The following is a 17,941-nucleotide window of genomic DNA, read 5'->3' on the forward strand; positions in this document are numbered from 1 at the left end:
GTAATTGGCATCACAGATAAATAGTGTATAATGATTTAAGTAGCCTGTCATTGTGAGGCGTACTAGGTCATTGTGTGGCCTTCAGCCAGCCAACTTAAGTGCGGGAGGACAATAACAATTCCTGCAGCAACCAATGTCTGGTCTTGCAGGTTGCAAAAGTGTGATATAAGGTAATTGTTTTCCTGCTAGACCACGCCTTACATTAAGCCACACCCCTTTTAATATCAAGCCACACCCCCTATTTCGGCGCGCGCCTTCGGCGCGCGAAATTACTATAATACCATGCTATGTATTGGGGGGGGGGGGGCGCATTTTTATTTCTTCGCCCTGGGAGCTAAATTGTCTAGAAACGGCCCTGATAACTCGTACTGTATTATCAGACTGTTGGAAGCGGAGTGTAGCTGGGACTGTATTATTAGAGCATTGGAAGTGGAATATAGCTGGTACTGTATTATGAGAGTGTTGGAAGTGGAGTATAACTGGTACTCTATTATCAGAGCATTGGAAGTAGTGGAGTATAACTGGTATTGTATTATCAGTGTTGGAGGTGAAATATAGCTGGCAATGTATTAATCAAAGTGTTGGAAGTGGAGAATAGCTGGCACTGTATTATCAGAGTGTTGGAAGTGGAACATAGCTGGTACAGAGAATTGGAAGTGGAGTATACAGTAGCTTGTACTGTATTATCATATTGTCGGAAGTGCAATATAGCTGGCATTGTATTATAAGAGTGTTGGAAGTGAAGTATAGCTGGTACTGTATTATCAGAGGTGGAGTATAGCTAGTGCTGTATTATCAGAGGTGGAGTATAGCTAGTGCTGTATTATCAGCTTATGAAGTAAAGTGTAGCAGGTACACTATTCTCAGAGCACTGGAAGTTAAGGTAGAGAAGATGGAGTTTGAAGGGTGGCAGATGTAAGACATCTTCTGTGCCATGGAAAGTTTTTTAATTTCAATATTAGTCAACATTTTACATAATTAAGGCAAAACATGTAGAACTGGCAATATAATTTGAACACTGACTAATTAAAGCAAAGGAAACTATAAACCAAATTCCATAAATGATCATCTTGGTGTATATACTGTAGATCAAGGGGTTTATGTTTATTCAATGGGAAAAAATACACTATCTAAAGGCCCCCATACATTAGGCCGACTTGTCCTTAGGACAAGTCGGACCCAATTCTCCTGTGAGCCGCCTGGCAGCTCCCCGGGAGGCTCACCTACAATTTGGCACTTGATGAGCCAAATTTTACATGTGATAAATGGCTTGCGATTTATCACATGTAACGGGGAGCAGGGGGCGGGCGGTGAGGAGCAGGGGGCGGGCGGTGAGGGGCATGGGGCTGGCGGTGATCCTCTTCATGGAGAGCAGTGGGGCGGGCAGTGGGGGTACTGAGCGCTGACCTGGCGGGGCGGTGTGGTCAGCAGCAGCGCTCATCAGGGGGACACCGGAGCGTGCAGCGAGTCCTGGCGGTTTAACTAGCTGGCGGCGCCGGTGTGTGATGACCTGGCCGGGCACTGTGATCCTTCACAGATATCATTCAGCAGCGCTGCGGGACAGACGGGGCCGGGCAGTGCAGTGGCGGACTGGCGGGTATTAGATTTTTAAAACACCTGTCAAATGACTAGTCGTTCTCTGATTGGCTGAGAGCTCTCAGCCAATCAGGGAATGGCTAGTCATTTGACAGGTATTTTAAAAATCTAATACCCGCCACTGTACTGCCCGGCCCCGTCCGTCCCGCAGCGCTGCTGAATGATATCTGTGAATGATCACAGCGCCCGGCCAGGTCATCCCACACCGGCGCCGCCAGCTAGTTAAACCACCAGGACCCGCTGGCCGCTCCGGCGTCGCCCTGATGAGCGCTGCTGCTGACCACACCGCCCGCCCAGGTCAGCACTCACCGGCGCCGCCAGCTAACAGGGAGGTCGGATGTGATCTTATGTGCTGACCGTCCGACCTCCCTGATCCCATCCAATGCGCACGGGACCGCGCATCGGATCGGATCAGATGTCACACTCCTGCGATTTTGGGCCGATTTCACCCGTTTATTGGCCCAAAGTGCCGAAATCGGATGAAATTGTCCCAAAATCGCATACTGTATGGGGGCCTTTAGTGAAAAGGTTTGCCAATTCTGGGTTTGAAAAACAACAAAGGCTTTATCTCCTTTCACTTTATCTCCAGTTTATCTCTTCGCCAGACTTAATACATCTGCCCCAATGATTGAAAGTTCTTAAAAGAAAAAAGTTATTACACATAATAAAGACTAAAGCCATTGCAGACATGGATGCAAGCTAGCCATAATTGCATAATTTAAGAGAAAATGCTTTTATATGTCCATATTATAGGGTGAATGTTTTTATGCAACCTCACCCCTATCTACTGTACACTGTTTCATCGTTGTCATTATTATGAACCTGAAAACAGTCATACAGTATTTCTATGCACACACAACATTATACATCCTGTCGTTATGTCTTCAACATTCCATTTGTAAATTTAGCCAAACAGCGATTGCCCCAATACCACCCAGTTACCCCCCTTCAGTTGCATGTTGGATATGATTCAGCATCATCTATACTGCTCGAGACCATGCAAAAACATACAAGTTCCCTGTGCAAAACTGACTTGTGTTCAACTCATAGGTCGGTATTCAATGTGAATACTGGCGATGTGCAGCGAATCCTGTTTAGGATTCGCTGCACATTCGCCACTGCTCGCTGCGTTCCGGAGCCTCGCCGGCTCCGGTATTCAACGAGTCAGGGACTCGTTGCCCCTGACTGGTGAATTTGAGCTCCTGCGGCAGAGCCTGAGGACGGTGGCAGGCAGGGAGATGGAAGTCTCCCTGCCTGCCCCAGAACGTTTGTGGGGGGGAGGTGGGCTCCCCGGGAGCCAGGCAGCACAGGCTGCCCCCCCCGGGGGTGCCAGCAGGGGACCGGGTATATTCACTACACCCGATCATGCATATGTAATGATCGGGTGAAGTGAATATATGAATATCTAATGAGCGGCTCTGCTCCCGGCCCCCTGCTGGCTGGTCTGTGTAAAAAAAAAAAAAAAAAATTTTTTAAATTATATATTCATGTGCTTACAGCACATGAATAAAAATAGCATGCCCCTCCTCAGAATAAAATTCCAGATTTTTTGACACCAATTGTAAAAAAACAAAACACTTTATTTTAAAGTTCACCTTCCACTTCACCATAAAAAGATAGCGATTGCTACTCGGTGAATCATGGCGAAAAAAACCTTGAAATGTATTCGCCATCTGGTCATTGAATAGGGTGATTCACCGTTTTAGTCAGAAATTCGCCTTACAGCACAAAATCGCCATAAAAACCTGGTGAATCAGCCTCATTGAATACCGCCCATAGTGGGCGGGATGCTCTAACATCCTCGCCCCCCTGTCCGCCGCACATCACCGGCTACCGCTGACATAATTATCGCATACGCTCTAACATATGCAATAATTGTGGGAAAAGACAGCTCTTATTATTTATCTAGATATTTAGATTAGAGAATCCTACCAAGTATTTTGGCGACTTGAGGTGCTTCAAGGTGTTGATCAAGGGTTGTTTTGGGGAACTGCACTATATATTAGGGATAAATAATTGGGTCAATTAGATATAGTAGGGGATAAAATTGATTTTAATTGTAAGAAATAATTATTTTATTATACATCACACAATACCTTTGACCCCAGGGTCCTAGGTTATTATAATGATGTTCAGTAATGCACCCCCGAGTTAGGCCAAGTCATGTTAACAAAAAGGAAAGAAAAAAGAAACTCGGATGGGGTAAACTCTAGATCCCCTAACTTAAATTGTTCTGTTAAATTAGATAATTATTTTTTTGTACATTTTTTTCTGCTGTGCATATTTTTTTTGCATATTTTAATTAAAATATGTTATCAATAAATATTAGTGATATTTTTATTGCTAATATTGCTGTGTAAAAAGTTGGTTGTTCAATCCCAGCGATTATATGGAAATAATTAAATCAGATACAGGTATCTCAATGGTGTGTATCCACTTCTCAGTAAGCATTGGCATGGAAATGACCACAAAATTATGACCATCATATCACCCTATTATATGCACCATAGGTTTTATCGGTGTTTCACTCAAATGAGTGATGGTAAGGTTTTAATCATTGGTCAAAGAAATTTTTTTTCCCCAAAAGGACATACCAAGGCAAAAAAAGTATATACACAATTGACATATATACAAAAATGAACAGAAACTGTCCATGTGTATCTCTGTGCTATCCTTAATAGTTAGAGTTCCTACAGGCAAACTAAATTATCATATCGTAATCTCAAAAATGAAACAAGAGAATAGTTCTTTGAGAAAAAGAGATATATGTAGCATATGTAGCCATACTGTAGTTCAAACTCCTAACAATTGCAACAGTGTGTCCCCTATGGATTACCTGCAGCCAAATCTCTCAATCATAATTTCAAAATAGAGGAGGTATAGACTTTCCACAATGCAAGCAGGTACGCTACCAACCTTAGATTTAAAACAAAGTAGCATTCATGAGGACAATCACAGAGAGAACAAAGTAAATGTTCACACAAGTGGACCACTACCCCACTGGATGCAAGCGGGACTCTGTTGGGAGTCTACCATCCGCACCATGGGGGGGTCTGATTACCGGGTATGGACGCAGATGCAGCGTCTCCTCGTTGCCGTAGCTGTGCTTCTCGGCTGGACGGAAACAAACAGCCGGTCACGTGATCGGCGAGGATGACGTACGTTTCGCCAGGGTCAAAAAATATGTAACAAAAATGAAGACAAGAGAAATAACAATAAAAAGAGAATCAAGGTAATATCAGAAAAAAACAATAAACAATACTGTGTGTGTATATATATATATATATATATATATATATATATATATATATATATATATATATATATATTGTTCATTCTAGCACCCGCCATCTTTGAAAACCCATGCAGTTCCTCTTCCCTGTCTGGAGTGTCGCTGTCTGCTGTAGGTAGGAGCTGATTGGCCGGTGATAAAGACCAGACACTTTATCACTTTGCTTAATAAATCTACCCCACAGTCTCATCATCAATGTCCTGTTGCTTGAAATGACTTGTAATTTCATCTTTTTGTCCTTTATTAGCATTCTCATCGTGGTTTGGTTTCACAAAGAATAAAAGAAGAATAAAACACTGCTTTTATTAATTTAGTTTTAGTAAAATGTAGATTTTCAGTAAATCAAGAGCCAGAATAAATTCATTTTGTATGAGTATCCTGAAATTGCCTACATGCTGCTTGGAATATGTCCCTTATATAATATGTTATTGTTGAGTGTGGTCAGAAAAGCGGAGGTTATTCCAGTCCATAATTATGAATGAGAGATATAGTCTGTAGAACGGTTTAGCCTCTAATAGCCTAGTTACATCATTCGTCTGCCCTCACCATTACAGCAATTCAATTTATTAAATAGCAACTGTGACGAATGAATGTCAGACTCTGAGATCATAATGCTTCAGTTAATAGAAGTACACCTTTGAACATCCCTACTGTCATTTATTTGTGAATGTAACAGTACTGCTGACAAACTTTAATACTGTGATAATTGTCATGAAGGTCACCCTCTGCTTTAATTTAAGTACCTGATAGGAATAAGCTAAAGTGCTATCAATGTTTCATTATTAACCTGTATTTAAAAAGCTCTACTGCATTCTCGGGCGCTGTACAATGGGGAACAGTTATGTGCTGGGCCAAAAAGAACTCTTTGTTAACCTTAAGAGGATATGGCTGCTGTAAATCCCACTGAGAAACAGAAGATTATAGCTGACACAGAGATACTTCACCTTTTCATTTAATGTAGGTATGGAGACAGATTTAGAAATGTCATTTGTTTCTATAATCAGAATAGTACTACATTAATGTATGTCTTTCAGTGCGGCATATCAGTGTCAGTGGCACAGTTTTGCCACCACTGGCAGTCACTATTTAAATTATTTGACCAACTGATAAGAGTATTAACACAATGAATAGGTATACATATTTTAGTTAGATACCCAATAATGCTCCTAGGACCTTATTCGGTATCAGTTGCTGTTTTGATAAAAAAAACTAAACCGCAACTGCTTGCTTTTGCATGCTGGGGGCTGCCCAGCACATGGCAGTGCCGCCCAGTATGCAAAGAGTTGACAAGGGCTGTGATAGTAATTCAATTGCACTTGCATCGCAGAACCAGGAAAAAAGGATTGACCCCTTACCTGTGCAGCCTGGCTGTGAAGGCAGGTGCACTGCCGCCATCTTTGCCTTCATAGCAGCTGTGTGTGACATTGCGCAGCCACCTCAAAAATGGACAACACCAATCACGCTCAAGGCGTGGGAGCAGTGCTAAAAATACAATGGCACACAATTGTTTACTGTACTGTAAGAATTTTACTGTTTAAAATCAAGAATCATAAACATAAAATAATACATAAGCATAAAATACAATCACAATGTAAAGACAAGTGCCGGCTGACATGAAAAGGAGTTCCTCACATCACAGGATTGATATGATTTTGGATGGGCCCAAATGAATGTGAATGGATGAAAAATAGGGGGAGGGGGGGAGAAAAAAAGTCACTGATGAGGGCACTTTACCAATTTGGGTATGATGTTAGTATCCCATGGTTTCCTACTCAGATGATGATGAGATCCTCACGAGATTGAACGGCACTTAATCAGCCGTTGGAGGTGAGTCGGCTTCTGCTTCAAAGTGATACCCCTCGTCTGTTTGGGACCAGAGGGGAAAAGGGGTGAGGGGGAGTGGTAGGGGGATTTGTCACCCCAGTGGAGCCAAAGCGGTGTCCACCGAACCGGGAGGAAACTGTTTGGATGGTGGTGGATTACTCACTTGGATAGTGTCCTCCAAGGCAGCACGCTGGAATTGTGCCGCTGGGTGTTGAAAGGAGGAGTAGCCACCATGCACTGGGTGGGATGATTCCCAATTGGGGGGGTGCAGTGAGTCCGTGGGTGATGATACACCACAAGTAGTAGGGTCCAGTGGAAGTGAATGAGTCCACATAAACAATCCTGGAGGTAGGGAACAGGTAGTCCACCTGATGCGTTTCACTGCCAACTGCAGCTTTATTCCTTGGATTATTCCTTGGATTATTCCTTGGATTATTCCTCGGAATTCCTTTCACCTCAAAAATGGTCCTGATAGGCCTGAGTTATCTGGGCTGCTCTTCGAAAAAAATGCCATGTTGACGTCCCTGATTGGTGACGCTGTCAGTCACAGTGAATCGTAGTGCGATTGCATCCTTCCATGCAATCACATTGGTCATGCATGCGTGCAATGCATACGCAGAAGTCCGAAAATCGCCCATTTGTGATTTTTTTAAATCTGCATCCAATACTGAATGAGGGCCATAATTCACTGTCTATAACAATTAGCCATTATTTTGGCTCAATATAACTGATAGACTGAGGCCTATACCAGTAATTGGGTGGGACAACTTTCCCAGTCCATACTTAATGGTACAAGTACAGTGTGACCTTGACCTAAGAGTCTGGCTTATTCTATTTCCAGTACAGTTGGTCAGATGTTCTTGTTGTGCACTACATTTATTTTATCTTATGGTGTATTAATAAGATAATTAAAATAGATAGTGAAAAATTAAAAAAGTGGTTTAGTTAGTTTGAGAGATCAGACATGAAACTATTAATATGTGAAATAATGGTTCATCTCTGGAGTACCACCTAGGCAATGTAATCTGCTTGGATTTTATTAAATGGATATGGTTTCCTATTACTTATACAGAGCCTTATTCAAATAGCCTGATGCTTTCATTTTGTGCATACTCCCCAATGGTTATCACCCATAAGCAGGGAGATCAATGCAATTGGAAGGGCTTTCCAGGCCAGCAGGCTTGCCGGTTGTGTATCGGTGTCAAGGACCGCATTGAATGATGAAGATATAGAGCTGCATTAGTGTCTGATTTATGGTGCGATTTTATGTGCACAGTGGTGGAACAGAGCCAGAGACAGTGGGCGTCTCAAAAGGACACCCATTGGCAGTTATCATGAAGATGTGGTAGCAGCTGCAAAAAAAGTCACAGCTAATATTGCAATTGCACCCACCTCAAAATCACCTCCACGGCTTTCTTTCTTCCTTTGCTTTCCCCTGTTATTTACTTTAAAACGTACTCATTTACTTCTACATTGTATAAAAAAGACTTGTTCTCTGTATTATGTAGAAATTGCTCTATGACCTTTAATTAACAGTGTTTAGTAAGTTTAGACACTGTTAGGCAAATGTAATATAGTGTGTGTGGTGGAGGTGTGGGATGCTGGACGATTTCAGACTTTTCTTAAAGCGGCAATCATTGACAAGGCAAAAACTATGCTACTTTGGACCAAGACAGATATTTACAGTATGTTTGATAGGTACTTTATAATAACCGCTGGAAATATGTCAACAGGAATTGGGTATTTTTCTGCAATCCCAAGTTATCTAATGTAATGTTTATTCTCCTTCTGGTGCCCTACCTCAAAAGGCACTACTAAGTTGCGGAACATGAACTTACCTTTTTTCATATTCTGATAGGTGATCAAGCTTACATTTGAAGAGTTTGAGCTGGAAAGAGGGTATGACACTCTCACAGTAGGAGATGGTGGAAAGGTTGAGGACCAGAAGTCTGTACTCTATGTGTAAGTGAACTGATTTTTATGACTACACTAACCTTATGACTTTAATACTATAACCTCTGCAAGTAGTTTTTTCATTCATCTATCCTTCTATCAATCTGCATCATCAATACAATGTAATTCCATACAATGGTTCCCTCAAGAATCCAACTCATACTGTATTACTTACCATTACCTAGAAGCCCTCCACAACTGCACCATCTCTTATGCCTCAATCTTTATCTCAATATTCTCCCCTCGTGCACTGTTAGATTAACCTTTAACCTGATTATCCGCTTGACTCCAATAACTAGCTCTCATTCATGCTTATATGTATTCTCCCACAATAAATATCCCACGTCAACTTTTTGAAAGCTTAACTATCTACTAGAGTATACCCAACTCCTTCCTCATCTACTCACACTGGCACATAAAGCACAGCGCAGTCATTTTTAAAGATATTTAACCTCATGTACAGTACTAAAAAGAAATTCTAAAACAATGTAGTGGCAGCGAATTGTCTTCCATCTATTTAACTAACATGGTAATAAGCTGTAAATATGCCTCAGAATAAATGATAATTCAGTTATATGTCAGACTGATTGTGGGTGGGGATAATTTTTTTTAAAGGGGGAGACTGTGCACCTATACAGATCCTGTGTTTGTACCATATGGGCAAACCAGGTGTGGTATAGCGGCTTGACAGTCGAGATTCCGACAGTCAGTATACCAATAGCGGAATCCCGACTACCGGTACTCTGACAGGGCTCCCTTTTGGAGCACATTTAAATATTATGTTTTTGCTATTTCATATTATCCCATTAATAATTCTACATATAGACCCTTATTCAGATCTGATTGCATTACAAATTTGTTTGGAAAATGGGCAAAACCATGTGCACTGCAGGTGGGGCAGAGGTAACATTTGCAGAGAGAGTTAAATTTGGGTGAGGTGTGTTGAAACTGAAATCTAAATTGCAGTGTAAAAATAATGCAGCCAGTATTTACCCTGCACAGAAACAAAATAACTCACACAAATGTAACTCTCTCTGCACATATTACATCTTCCCCACCTGCAGCGCACATGGTTTTGCCCATTTCCAAACAAATTTGTACAGCGATTAAATCTGAATAAAGGCCATAGTTAGAGTACCTTTTATAGATGTATGAATTTAGTGTAAGGGCTGTTGATCTTATTTTATTTATTTTTTACATGTCATAACAGACTGACTGGAGCCAGTGTTCCCGATCTTATAGTGAGCTCCAATCACCAGATGTGGCTTCTGTTCCGAACAGACTCTTCAGGGAGTAACCTTGGTTTTAAGGCTTCATATGAAGGTGAGTAGTACTATGCATACACACACATTTTTTGGAATCCAGTATGTAAATTTCACATGGACACCTCTAGCACAATCAACCCACTTATCCAAAAGCATTTTACCCAGTGTGGAATAGTGGAGTGGCAGCATCTTCTATTCTTGTGTCGTGCTTGGATGTGACATCATGAACCATTATCATATGCTTCACCAGATTACATACATGGAGAAGCAAAAGGGGGCAACTTCATTGGTTGCCAGCTGCTTTCCCTCTATGTAAACATCTGATACTCACTATGAGGGTTCTGTTATGACAATGAAGACACTATAGTAGTGACATTATACAATGCATTCAGTGTTTTAAGTGTTCAGTAAGTAAGTAAATGTATGTATTATGTAATGTACATTGTCATATAATCCAAGCATATTGGGGCAGTGCTACCACTAGACAATCCTTGGTGGTTGCCTAGGGTGTTAGAGATTCTAACACCCTAGGCAACCACCAAGGATTGTCTAGCGGTAGCACTGCCCCAATATGCTTGGATTATATGACAATGTACATTACATAATACATACATTTACTTAAATCTTTTTATCATTTATTTTCAAACCTACGTAATGGGGCTGTTGTTTTAGTAAAGTAAAATTGTGTAGGTGCCCACAACAACCAATCAGATTTTTACATTTATCTTCTATCTTGAACTAAATTGATTTTGTTGGTTTGCAATATGCAGCTTTTTCAAGTAGTAAACATTTTACTTGTGTCAAGATCACCCAATAGACCTGGATCTACTGATAGCTAAGTAAATCAGATGTGCAAAACATATTCTAATATTACAGGCCCTGCTACATTATAGATATTTTATACATATTAGTTTTATGTTAAAGTGGACCTTCTAGAGAGAGAATTACCCTTATATTGTAAAATGTTACAAGGAAAATAATTTATATGGCAGTGATTAAGAAATAAAAAATCTCTGTAATCTGTATTGTGTCTGGAAATATATCTTTGCTATAGTAACATACCTCCCAACTGTCCCGCTCTCCGTGGGAACATCCCTTTTTTGGGGACGTTTCCGTGTCCCGCCCGGGGCCGGCAGTGTCCCGCTGCGAGGGGGGCAGTTGGGAGTTTCCCCCTGTCACCCATAATTAGATGCTGTGCACAGCGTCAATTCATGCCCCCACAATGGAAATCCCGGGGACGAGGGTAGGCCGTGCCCCTTCCCGCTAGGCCACGCCCCCACATTTTTCAGGTGCGCCGTCGGCATACACGAGAGTCCCTTCTCCTCCCTCCGCAAAGTTGGGAGGTATGTAGTAACTAGTAGACTAGTCTTAATACAATGCAGCTGGTACCACATTTCCTGTAAATTGTGATGTATGTCATATAGTGTCACCGTCTTTAACCCTTTGAGTGCCAGAGTTGCTGTGAGAGATCCTCAAAATATCTGCCCAAAAAATGCCAGCACCACTCACAGCAACTGTTCTCATTTTGGGTGCAATATTTAACTAAACTTCAATGAATTGACTGTATTTGTATTTATGTATACTAAATGAAGAGTGGCTGTAAATGTTTGCAGATACTTTGAGGATTTCTCAGAGCAACATTGGCACTCAAAGGGTTAAATGAATAATGAAATGACAGATCTTGCTTATATTTAAAAAAATATATTTATTTCCAACTGCAAAAAATGCCCCAAAATGGTGCTAGAAAGAGGCATAACATATTTTATAAATAAAAGAAGTAGTCCCATATTGGCAGAGCTTTAAGTAGTCACAACCGTGTAGACACATTCATGGAATAAGTGTCCGACAGAGATGGACAAGGCTCATAAATTTATAGCATCTGCAGTGTTTACTGTAAAAGCAAAAATATCTCCAATAAAAAGGATGATCAAATAGCAGATGAAGTGTGAATAAAGGTAGATAATATTATATGTCTCAGTTATTTTACTGCATTCTGGAATTTCTCAACCGCCCTAAGATTGTGTCTCAATTTATTTAGGATCCTTCGTTCTAATCAGGATTAATTCTGTTCTACCGTCCGATCCTTTTGATTCCTGTAAATGTGAAAGGCAGACCTAATTAATCCAGCCTCTGTGACTGTCTGAGCTCCTCGTGCTTATTTTATTATTTTTTTGTAGTTAGTTACTAATCTCCTGTAACCAGATTGTAGGGAGGGGACAAGCCACTAGCATTCCCTCAGCTTAGAACTTAATACCTCAGATGTTCTTTTAATCTTGGCTATAAAACCAATATAAAAGGCGCTGATAATTAAGGACAGTCTCCTACAATGCTGCTAACCATGTGGATATTTTTGTCTTGTACAGTCTTAAACTTTCTCACCTTTTACTAGAATTTGGATTCCATTCACAAGAATTTAAATTGCCTCCACTTAAGGTGCGTACACACGGAGATATTTCACTTTCTATTGGGCCCCTATTCTGGATCTGGGTCTGTGTCTGGATCTGGGTTGGTTACAGTGTTCACATTCGATTTTCACTATGTAGTACAGATCTGTACTATATGGTCTTGCCTGCCAAGACTATTTTTCTATTCAATTTACACTACATGGGAGCACGCATTGGGATTGAATCTGCATCAAATTTAGAAAAATCATTCGATGTCCATTCGATTTTCTATTCAATTTCGATTCAACGTTGCTTCTGTATGCAAAATAGAATGGAAAAATAGTGCCTATCTCACCGTGTGTACTCTCTATAAAAAAATATACTGGGCCAGATGTATCATGCTTCAAAAAGTGATAAAGTGGAGAGTGATAAACAACCAGCCAATCAGCTCCTACCTGCCATGTTACAGACTGGGTTTGAAAAATGACAGGTACTGTAGGAGCTGAGTGGCTGGTTGTTTATCACTCTCCACTTTAACAATTTTTGAAGCTTGATACAGTACATCTGGGCCACTATGTGGCAATCACCTGTTTTAAGTACTGTACAGTATGTTTTATATTGTGCTTATCGCTATATTAAGACAAAGCTAAATATACTGTATATATATGCAATGTTTTCCTCAGTTCTTATTGCATTATAAAGTGGACCACTAGGAGCACCATTCCTCTTACATTTTATATTACCTCAGCTGAAAAAAGACGGCTCTCATTTCTGAAAGCCATAGATACAATCAGTCATAACTCATTGTGCTTAATGCTTAAATTGCCTGTATTCTAACATCAATAAATTATCTCAAAACTATATCCTAATGATACTGTAAGATATATATATACATCCCTAGTGCTCTGCTTTGCTGCACAGTAGGACCATATTTAATAAGTGTACTGTAACATACAAATCTCCCCAAAAGAGGATGGATTTTGGAGGTGGGCGGAGGGGTAGGCCTCATGGTAATGATTGATAATATGCTCCCTTGTCCTGCCCCAGCTCCTCTTGCCTCTCTCATGGAGGTAGAGCCGTATTAACAACAGGGCAGCCAGAGTGGTCCCTCCGGGACCCCTTCGTATTGGGGGGACCTACACAATCTACATGACAAGTATGGGACAGACACAGTGGCATTGGCGAACTATGGTTTCTGTGTGGCATAATGTGAACTTGGACTACTACAGTGTGTTTACCACATTTATGATGAGTATTTGCAGTTTACTTTTTAATAACCACCAGCATATCTTTCTGACAATTTTATTGGTAGGTGCCCCCAAAAGTTAGTTGCCGTGGGGGCCCCCACATACCTTAATCCAACCCTGAGTGGGGAAATAGACATATATATCGTTCTGATTAACAAATGGATAAACCATTTGATATAGTGGATGCATGTATTTAGCATATTTGCTGTCCCTAGACTGAGATCTCTTCCACTCTCATGTCTCTTCACCAACACTTCACTGCTTAGCTGTATAATTCTAGTTCATCCAGTCCGCTTGCTGAGAGCACCCCACCTCCAGTGTTGTTTCCTGAGTGCCTGACCTATCTAATGGATGTTTTGCTGAATATTTAAAGGGCATTTCTGCCTAATGCTTTCTCCAAACTCATCCCCTATCCACTTTCCCATTCTCTCCCTGCTGATGACTGGTACTGAACTCTGCTAACAGAACAGTTTAATGGAGTGCAAGTTAAAGGACAGGATGGAAATAATGCGTGTACCGCTGGTGCTGTGAATTAGTGGTTGGGTGAAGGTTTATGTTAACCTATTTGATACTAGAAAGGAGACGGACAATATTTATGTTTGTGATTAATGTCATACAGCATATGCATTATTTTTGCAAATAGAGTTCACATCATGACATTTGGGGCTTCGTCAGCTTTTTTACATTTATTTTTCTTATTTAGTCTTATGCCTTCAGTACCTCGTTCACAACATTTTAGCACTATGAAACTATGCTATACCCATGTCATTTTTTCTTAATGTGATTGAGGCAACTATTTGGGAAGTGTAACGCAGCTGTATAAAATCTCTTGGGTTCATCAACTTTATAAATTATGCCTGTAGTAAAGGTCAGAAAGTTTTCATGGTGCCACCTACTGTACACTTTGTAAATTACAGCTACGGTAAATGTTCTGTGGGTCTAATATAGATCTGTAAACAAATTTGCTGGTTTGCAGTCTGCACTTGTGCAGAACGTGTCTTGCAATATCACTCTGTCGAGGGCTGATTTCCTGGACAAAATCTGATAGCCAATCTGTGCCCATACACATATGCCCATACACAGCGCTGCGATCCACTGCTCAGCTCCCCGCTCCACTTCTGCCAGAGGTTGGGCCTCACTCCACTGCCACCATTGATATGATCCCTGCTCTACTGACGTAGTGGTCCTCGATCCCCAAACACGCTGCTGATTGCAATAGAGCGATCGCATGTGGTTAAAAACCCCAAAGTGATTGCTCATGCAATTCGATAAATATTATGTACAGCACATTATACTTTTCCATGCCACTGAAGGTCCTACGCATCGCGGCAGGGGAACCATTATTCGTGCATACAATCCTTCATTTTATCGCACAGATACAGAAATCTTAGGATTGTATGCAATATCACCCTAGTGCAGTGGTTCCCAAACTGTGTGCCTAGGCACCCTGGGGTACCTCAGGACACTTGCAGGGGTGCCTTGGGTTGGTGGACCAGGATCAATTCATATTATTTATGGTCAATGTACCAGGTAAAACCAGTGCTTGTGACTGCCAATCATAATATATGTGGACAAACAGAAGCAAATCCTGCCCCTCACCAGATAACTGTGACATATAAACACAATGCACTTCATTTAGTATTTATTTTCTGACTTTCTCGATAAGAAGCATTTGGCGTAAGGGTGCCTTGAAAATATTTTGATGCTCTAGGGCGCAGTGTTTCAAAAAAGTTTGGGAACCCCTGCCCGACAGCATAAGCTTCGGACTGACTGACTTCTGCAAACAATATGAGTTGTAACAATTGGTCGCAATTGATGACCAGATGCAGAACTCAGATCTTGCACATGCATGCAGGAGAAACTTGCATATGGTATTACACACCTTTATATGGCATTACACAGGTGCATCCCTGCAGTTTTGAAATACCTTACAAATTGGAATCATGCCCTGTATTATGAGTAACTTTAAGACAAACTCCTCTTCTGTATTATAGCAGAAAAAAGTCTGAGCCAATAAAGCTAATTTATTACACTTATGGTAGACAAACTAAGACTGATTTCTTCCCTATTAAGTAATACAAGGTAATAAGTGATGAGATCAGTTTTTCTTGTAATAATAAATTGGGGTGTTTTTTAGAATTTGATAAAGTGGACACAATTAATTAAAGTATTGATAGAATAAAACATTTCTAGAAAACATCCAGAAAATAAATCTCCTAGACTTAAGCCCACATGGCGATTCCCGCCAACACCAATATTGGCAGGTGATGGGTACCTGGCAGGGTGGCGGCATCGGCAAGTGCCTACATACCATACCAGGAAAGGGATCGACATTGGGTAGGCAATGGGGGAAGCTGGGGCCATGCTGTAGTGAGGACCTCCATCGTATGTACATGCAGGATGAGGGAGGGGGTCGTTAACAATGCGCGGGAGTGTGCAAGGTTAATGCCAGGGTTGGACTGGCCCACAGGGGCACCGGGGAAATCCTCCGTGGGTCCCACTGCCTGGGGGCCCTTTTCATCCTTCATGGATCAGCTTACAGCCAGTGCAGTTGAAATATGCATGTTATCTCATAGTGCACATGACTATTGTGTATTCTCTACAGTGCATTGCAATTATTAATCTGGTATATCATCATGCATGGACTAGCAAACCTCTGTGGCAGCTGGCCACACCCCTAAACATGGGCCCCTACACCACTACATTCCTCCCTTGCTGCCCCAGTCCGACACTGGTTAACGATATTGCATGTACACACTAAAGGCCCCCATACACTAGGGCGACTTGTCCTTAGGACAAGTCGCCCCCGACTTCCCCCTGAGCTTCCCCGGCTGCTCCCCGGGGGAGCTTGATTAGATTGGCACTTGATGTGCCATTTTTTACATGTGATAAATCGTCTCGATTTATCACATGTAAAAAACCCGGGGAGCAGGGGGGGGGGGGGGGCTAAGAGGTGGGAGCTGGTGGGAGCAGGGGGGCTGGGGACGCTGCGGGGGACACGTCTGTGCGGCGAGAAGGTAGAGGGAGCAGGGGGGGCTGGAGACGCTGCGGGGGACACGTCTGTGTCCCCCGCTGCTGGGGACGCTGCGGGGGACATGTCTGTGCGGCGAGAAGGTAGAGGGAGCAGGGGGGGCTGGAGACGCTGCGGGGGACACGTCTGTGTCCCCCGCTGCTGGGGACGCTGCGGGGGACAGCGTCTGTGCGACGAGAAGGTAGAGGGAGCAGGGGGGCTGGGGACGCTGCGGGGGACACAGGCGGCATAGAGCCGCGCAGGGGGAGCCGGCCGGGAGCTGTCAGTAATGAATAAAAAAAAAAGCCCATACAATGAATGGGCGGCCTGTGATTGGCTGAGCGCTCTCTCAGCCAGTCAGCAATTGGCTGAGAGAGCGCTCAGCAGCCAATCACAGGCTGCCCATTCATTGTATGGGCTTTTTTTTTTTATTCATTACTGACAGCTCCCGGCCGGCTCCCCCTGCCCGGCTCTATGCAGCCTGTGTCCCCCGCAGCGTCTCCAGCCCCCCCTGCTCCCTCTACCTTCTCGCCGCACAGACGCTGTCCCCCGCAGCGTCCCCAGCAGCGGGGGACACAGACGTGTCCCCCGCAGCGTCCCCAGCCCTCCCTGCTCCCTCCACCGCCGCGCCGCCCCACTAGGTCCCAAGTCGGGTGATCGGACGTGCAGCAGGTCCGACCACCCGACGCAGATCCGATGCGCACGGGACCGCGCATCGGATCTGAGGGGACATCAAAACTAGCCGATTTTGGTCCGATTTCGGCCAGATCCGACTGATCTGGCTGAAATCTGACCAAAATCGGCTAGTGTATGGGGGCCTTAAAGGTGATGTTATCTGAGTGATAACTTTTACTATCTCATCTAGTGTGTGTGGGGCTTTAGGAATTACATAGAAGATTACTGTCACTTTCTCCATGACGCTGGTCAGTAACATAAATGCAACAGGTTGAGTTGCCCAAATTAAGGTCAACATACATTGGGTCGACCACTAAAGACCAACAAGCCTTAGGTCGACCGGGTCAAAGGGTCGACACAAGCAGTCATGTAGACTTTGGAAAGGTCAACAGTCAAAAGGTTGACAGGGTTTTCACGTTTTTTGTCCCGGATATCAACATAGTCGACACGGACACTGTATAGGTGTATAAAAAATGTGAAAACCCCACCAACCTTTCCAATGTCGATCTAATGGTTTTGTGGATCTTTTGACCCTGTCAACCTTAGGCATGTCGACATTTTGTCTGTGTCGCCCTAAGGCCAGTCGCCCTTCAGTGGTCAACTCAATGTATGTCGACCTTAATGGTGTCGACCTAACGACCGTATACCAATGAAACATATAGAACAATCTCTAGGGGGGAATTTAGTAGAGGAGA

The 17,941-nt window shown here is 42.6% G+C and overlaps 1 protein-coding gene across 3 annotated transcripts in view; it reads left to right on the forward strand.

Moving 5' to 3' along the window:
* The window catches only part of CSMD2 (CUB and Sushi multiple domains 2), a 909,603-nt gene that overhangs the window by 658,270 nt on the left and 233,392 nt on the right, over nt 1-17,941 (forward strand). For 2 of the 3 annotated variants that reach the window (XM_083173665.1, XM_083173666.1), the window contains exons 11-12: nt 8,571-8,674; nt 9,876-9,988. The exons of the other annotated variant lie outside the window; for it this stretch is intronic. In XM_083173665.1, the coding sequence (XP_083029791.1) occupies nt 8,571-8,674; nt 9,876-9,988 (217 nt within the window). The remainder of the gene's footprint in view (nt 1-8,570; nt 8,675-9,875; nt 9,989-17,941) is intronic. 3 annotated transcript variants of the gene reach the window in all.

The sequence above is a fragment of the Crinia signifera genome, chromosome 2, assembly GCF_055691185.1.
Source record: "Crinia signifera chromosome 2, ASM5569118v1, whole genome shotgun sequence".
Lineage (NCBI taxonomy): Eukaryota > Metazoa > Chordata > Amphibia > Anura > Myobatrachidae > Crinia > Crinia signifera.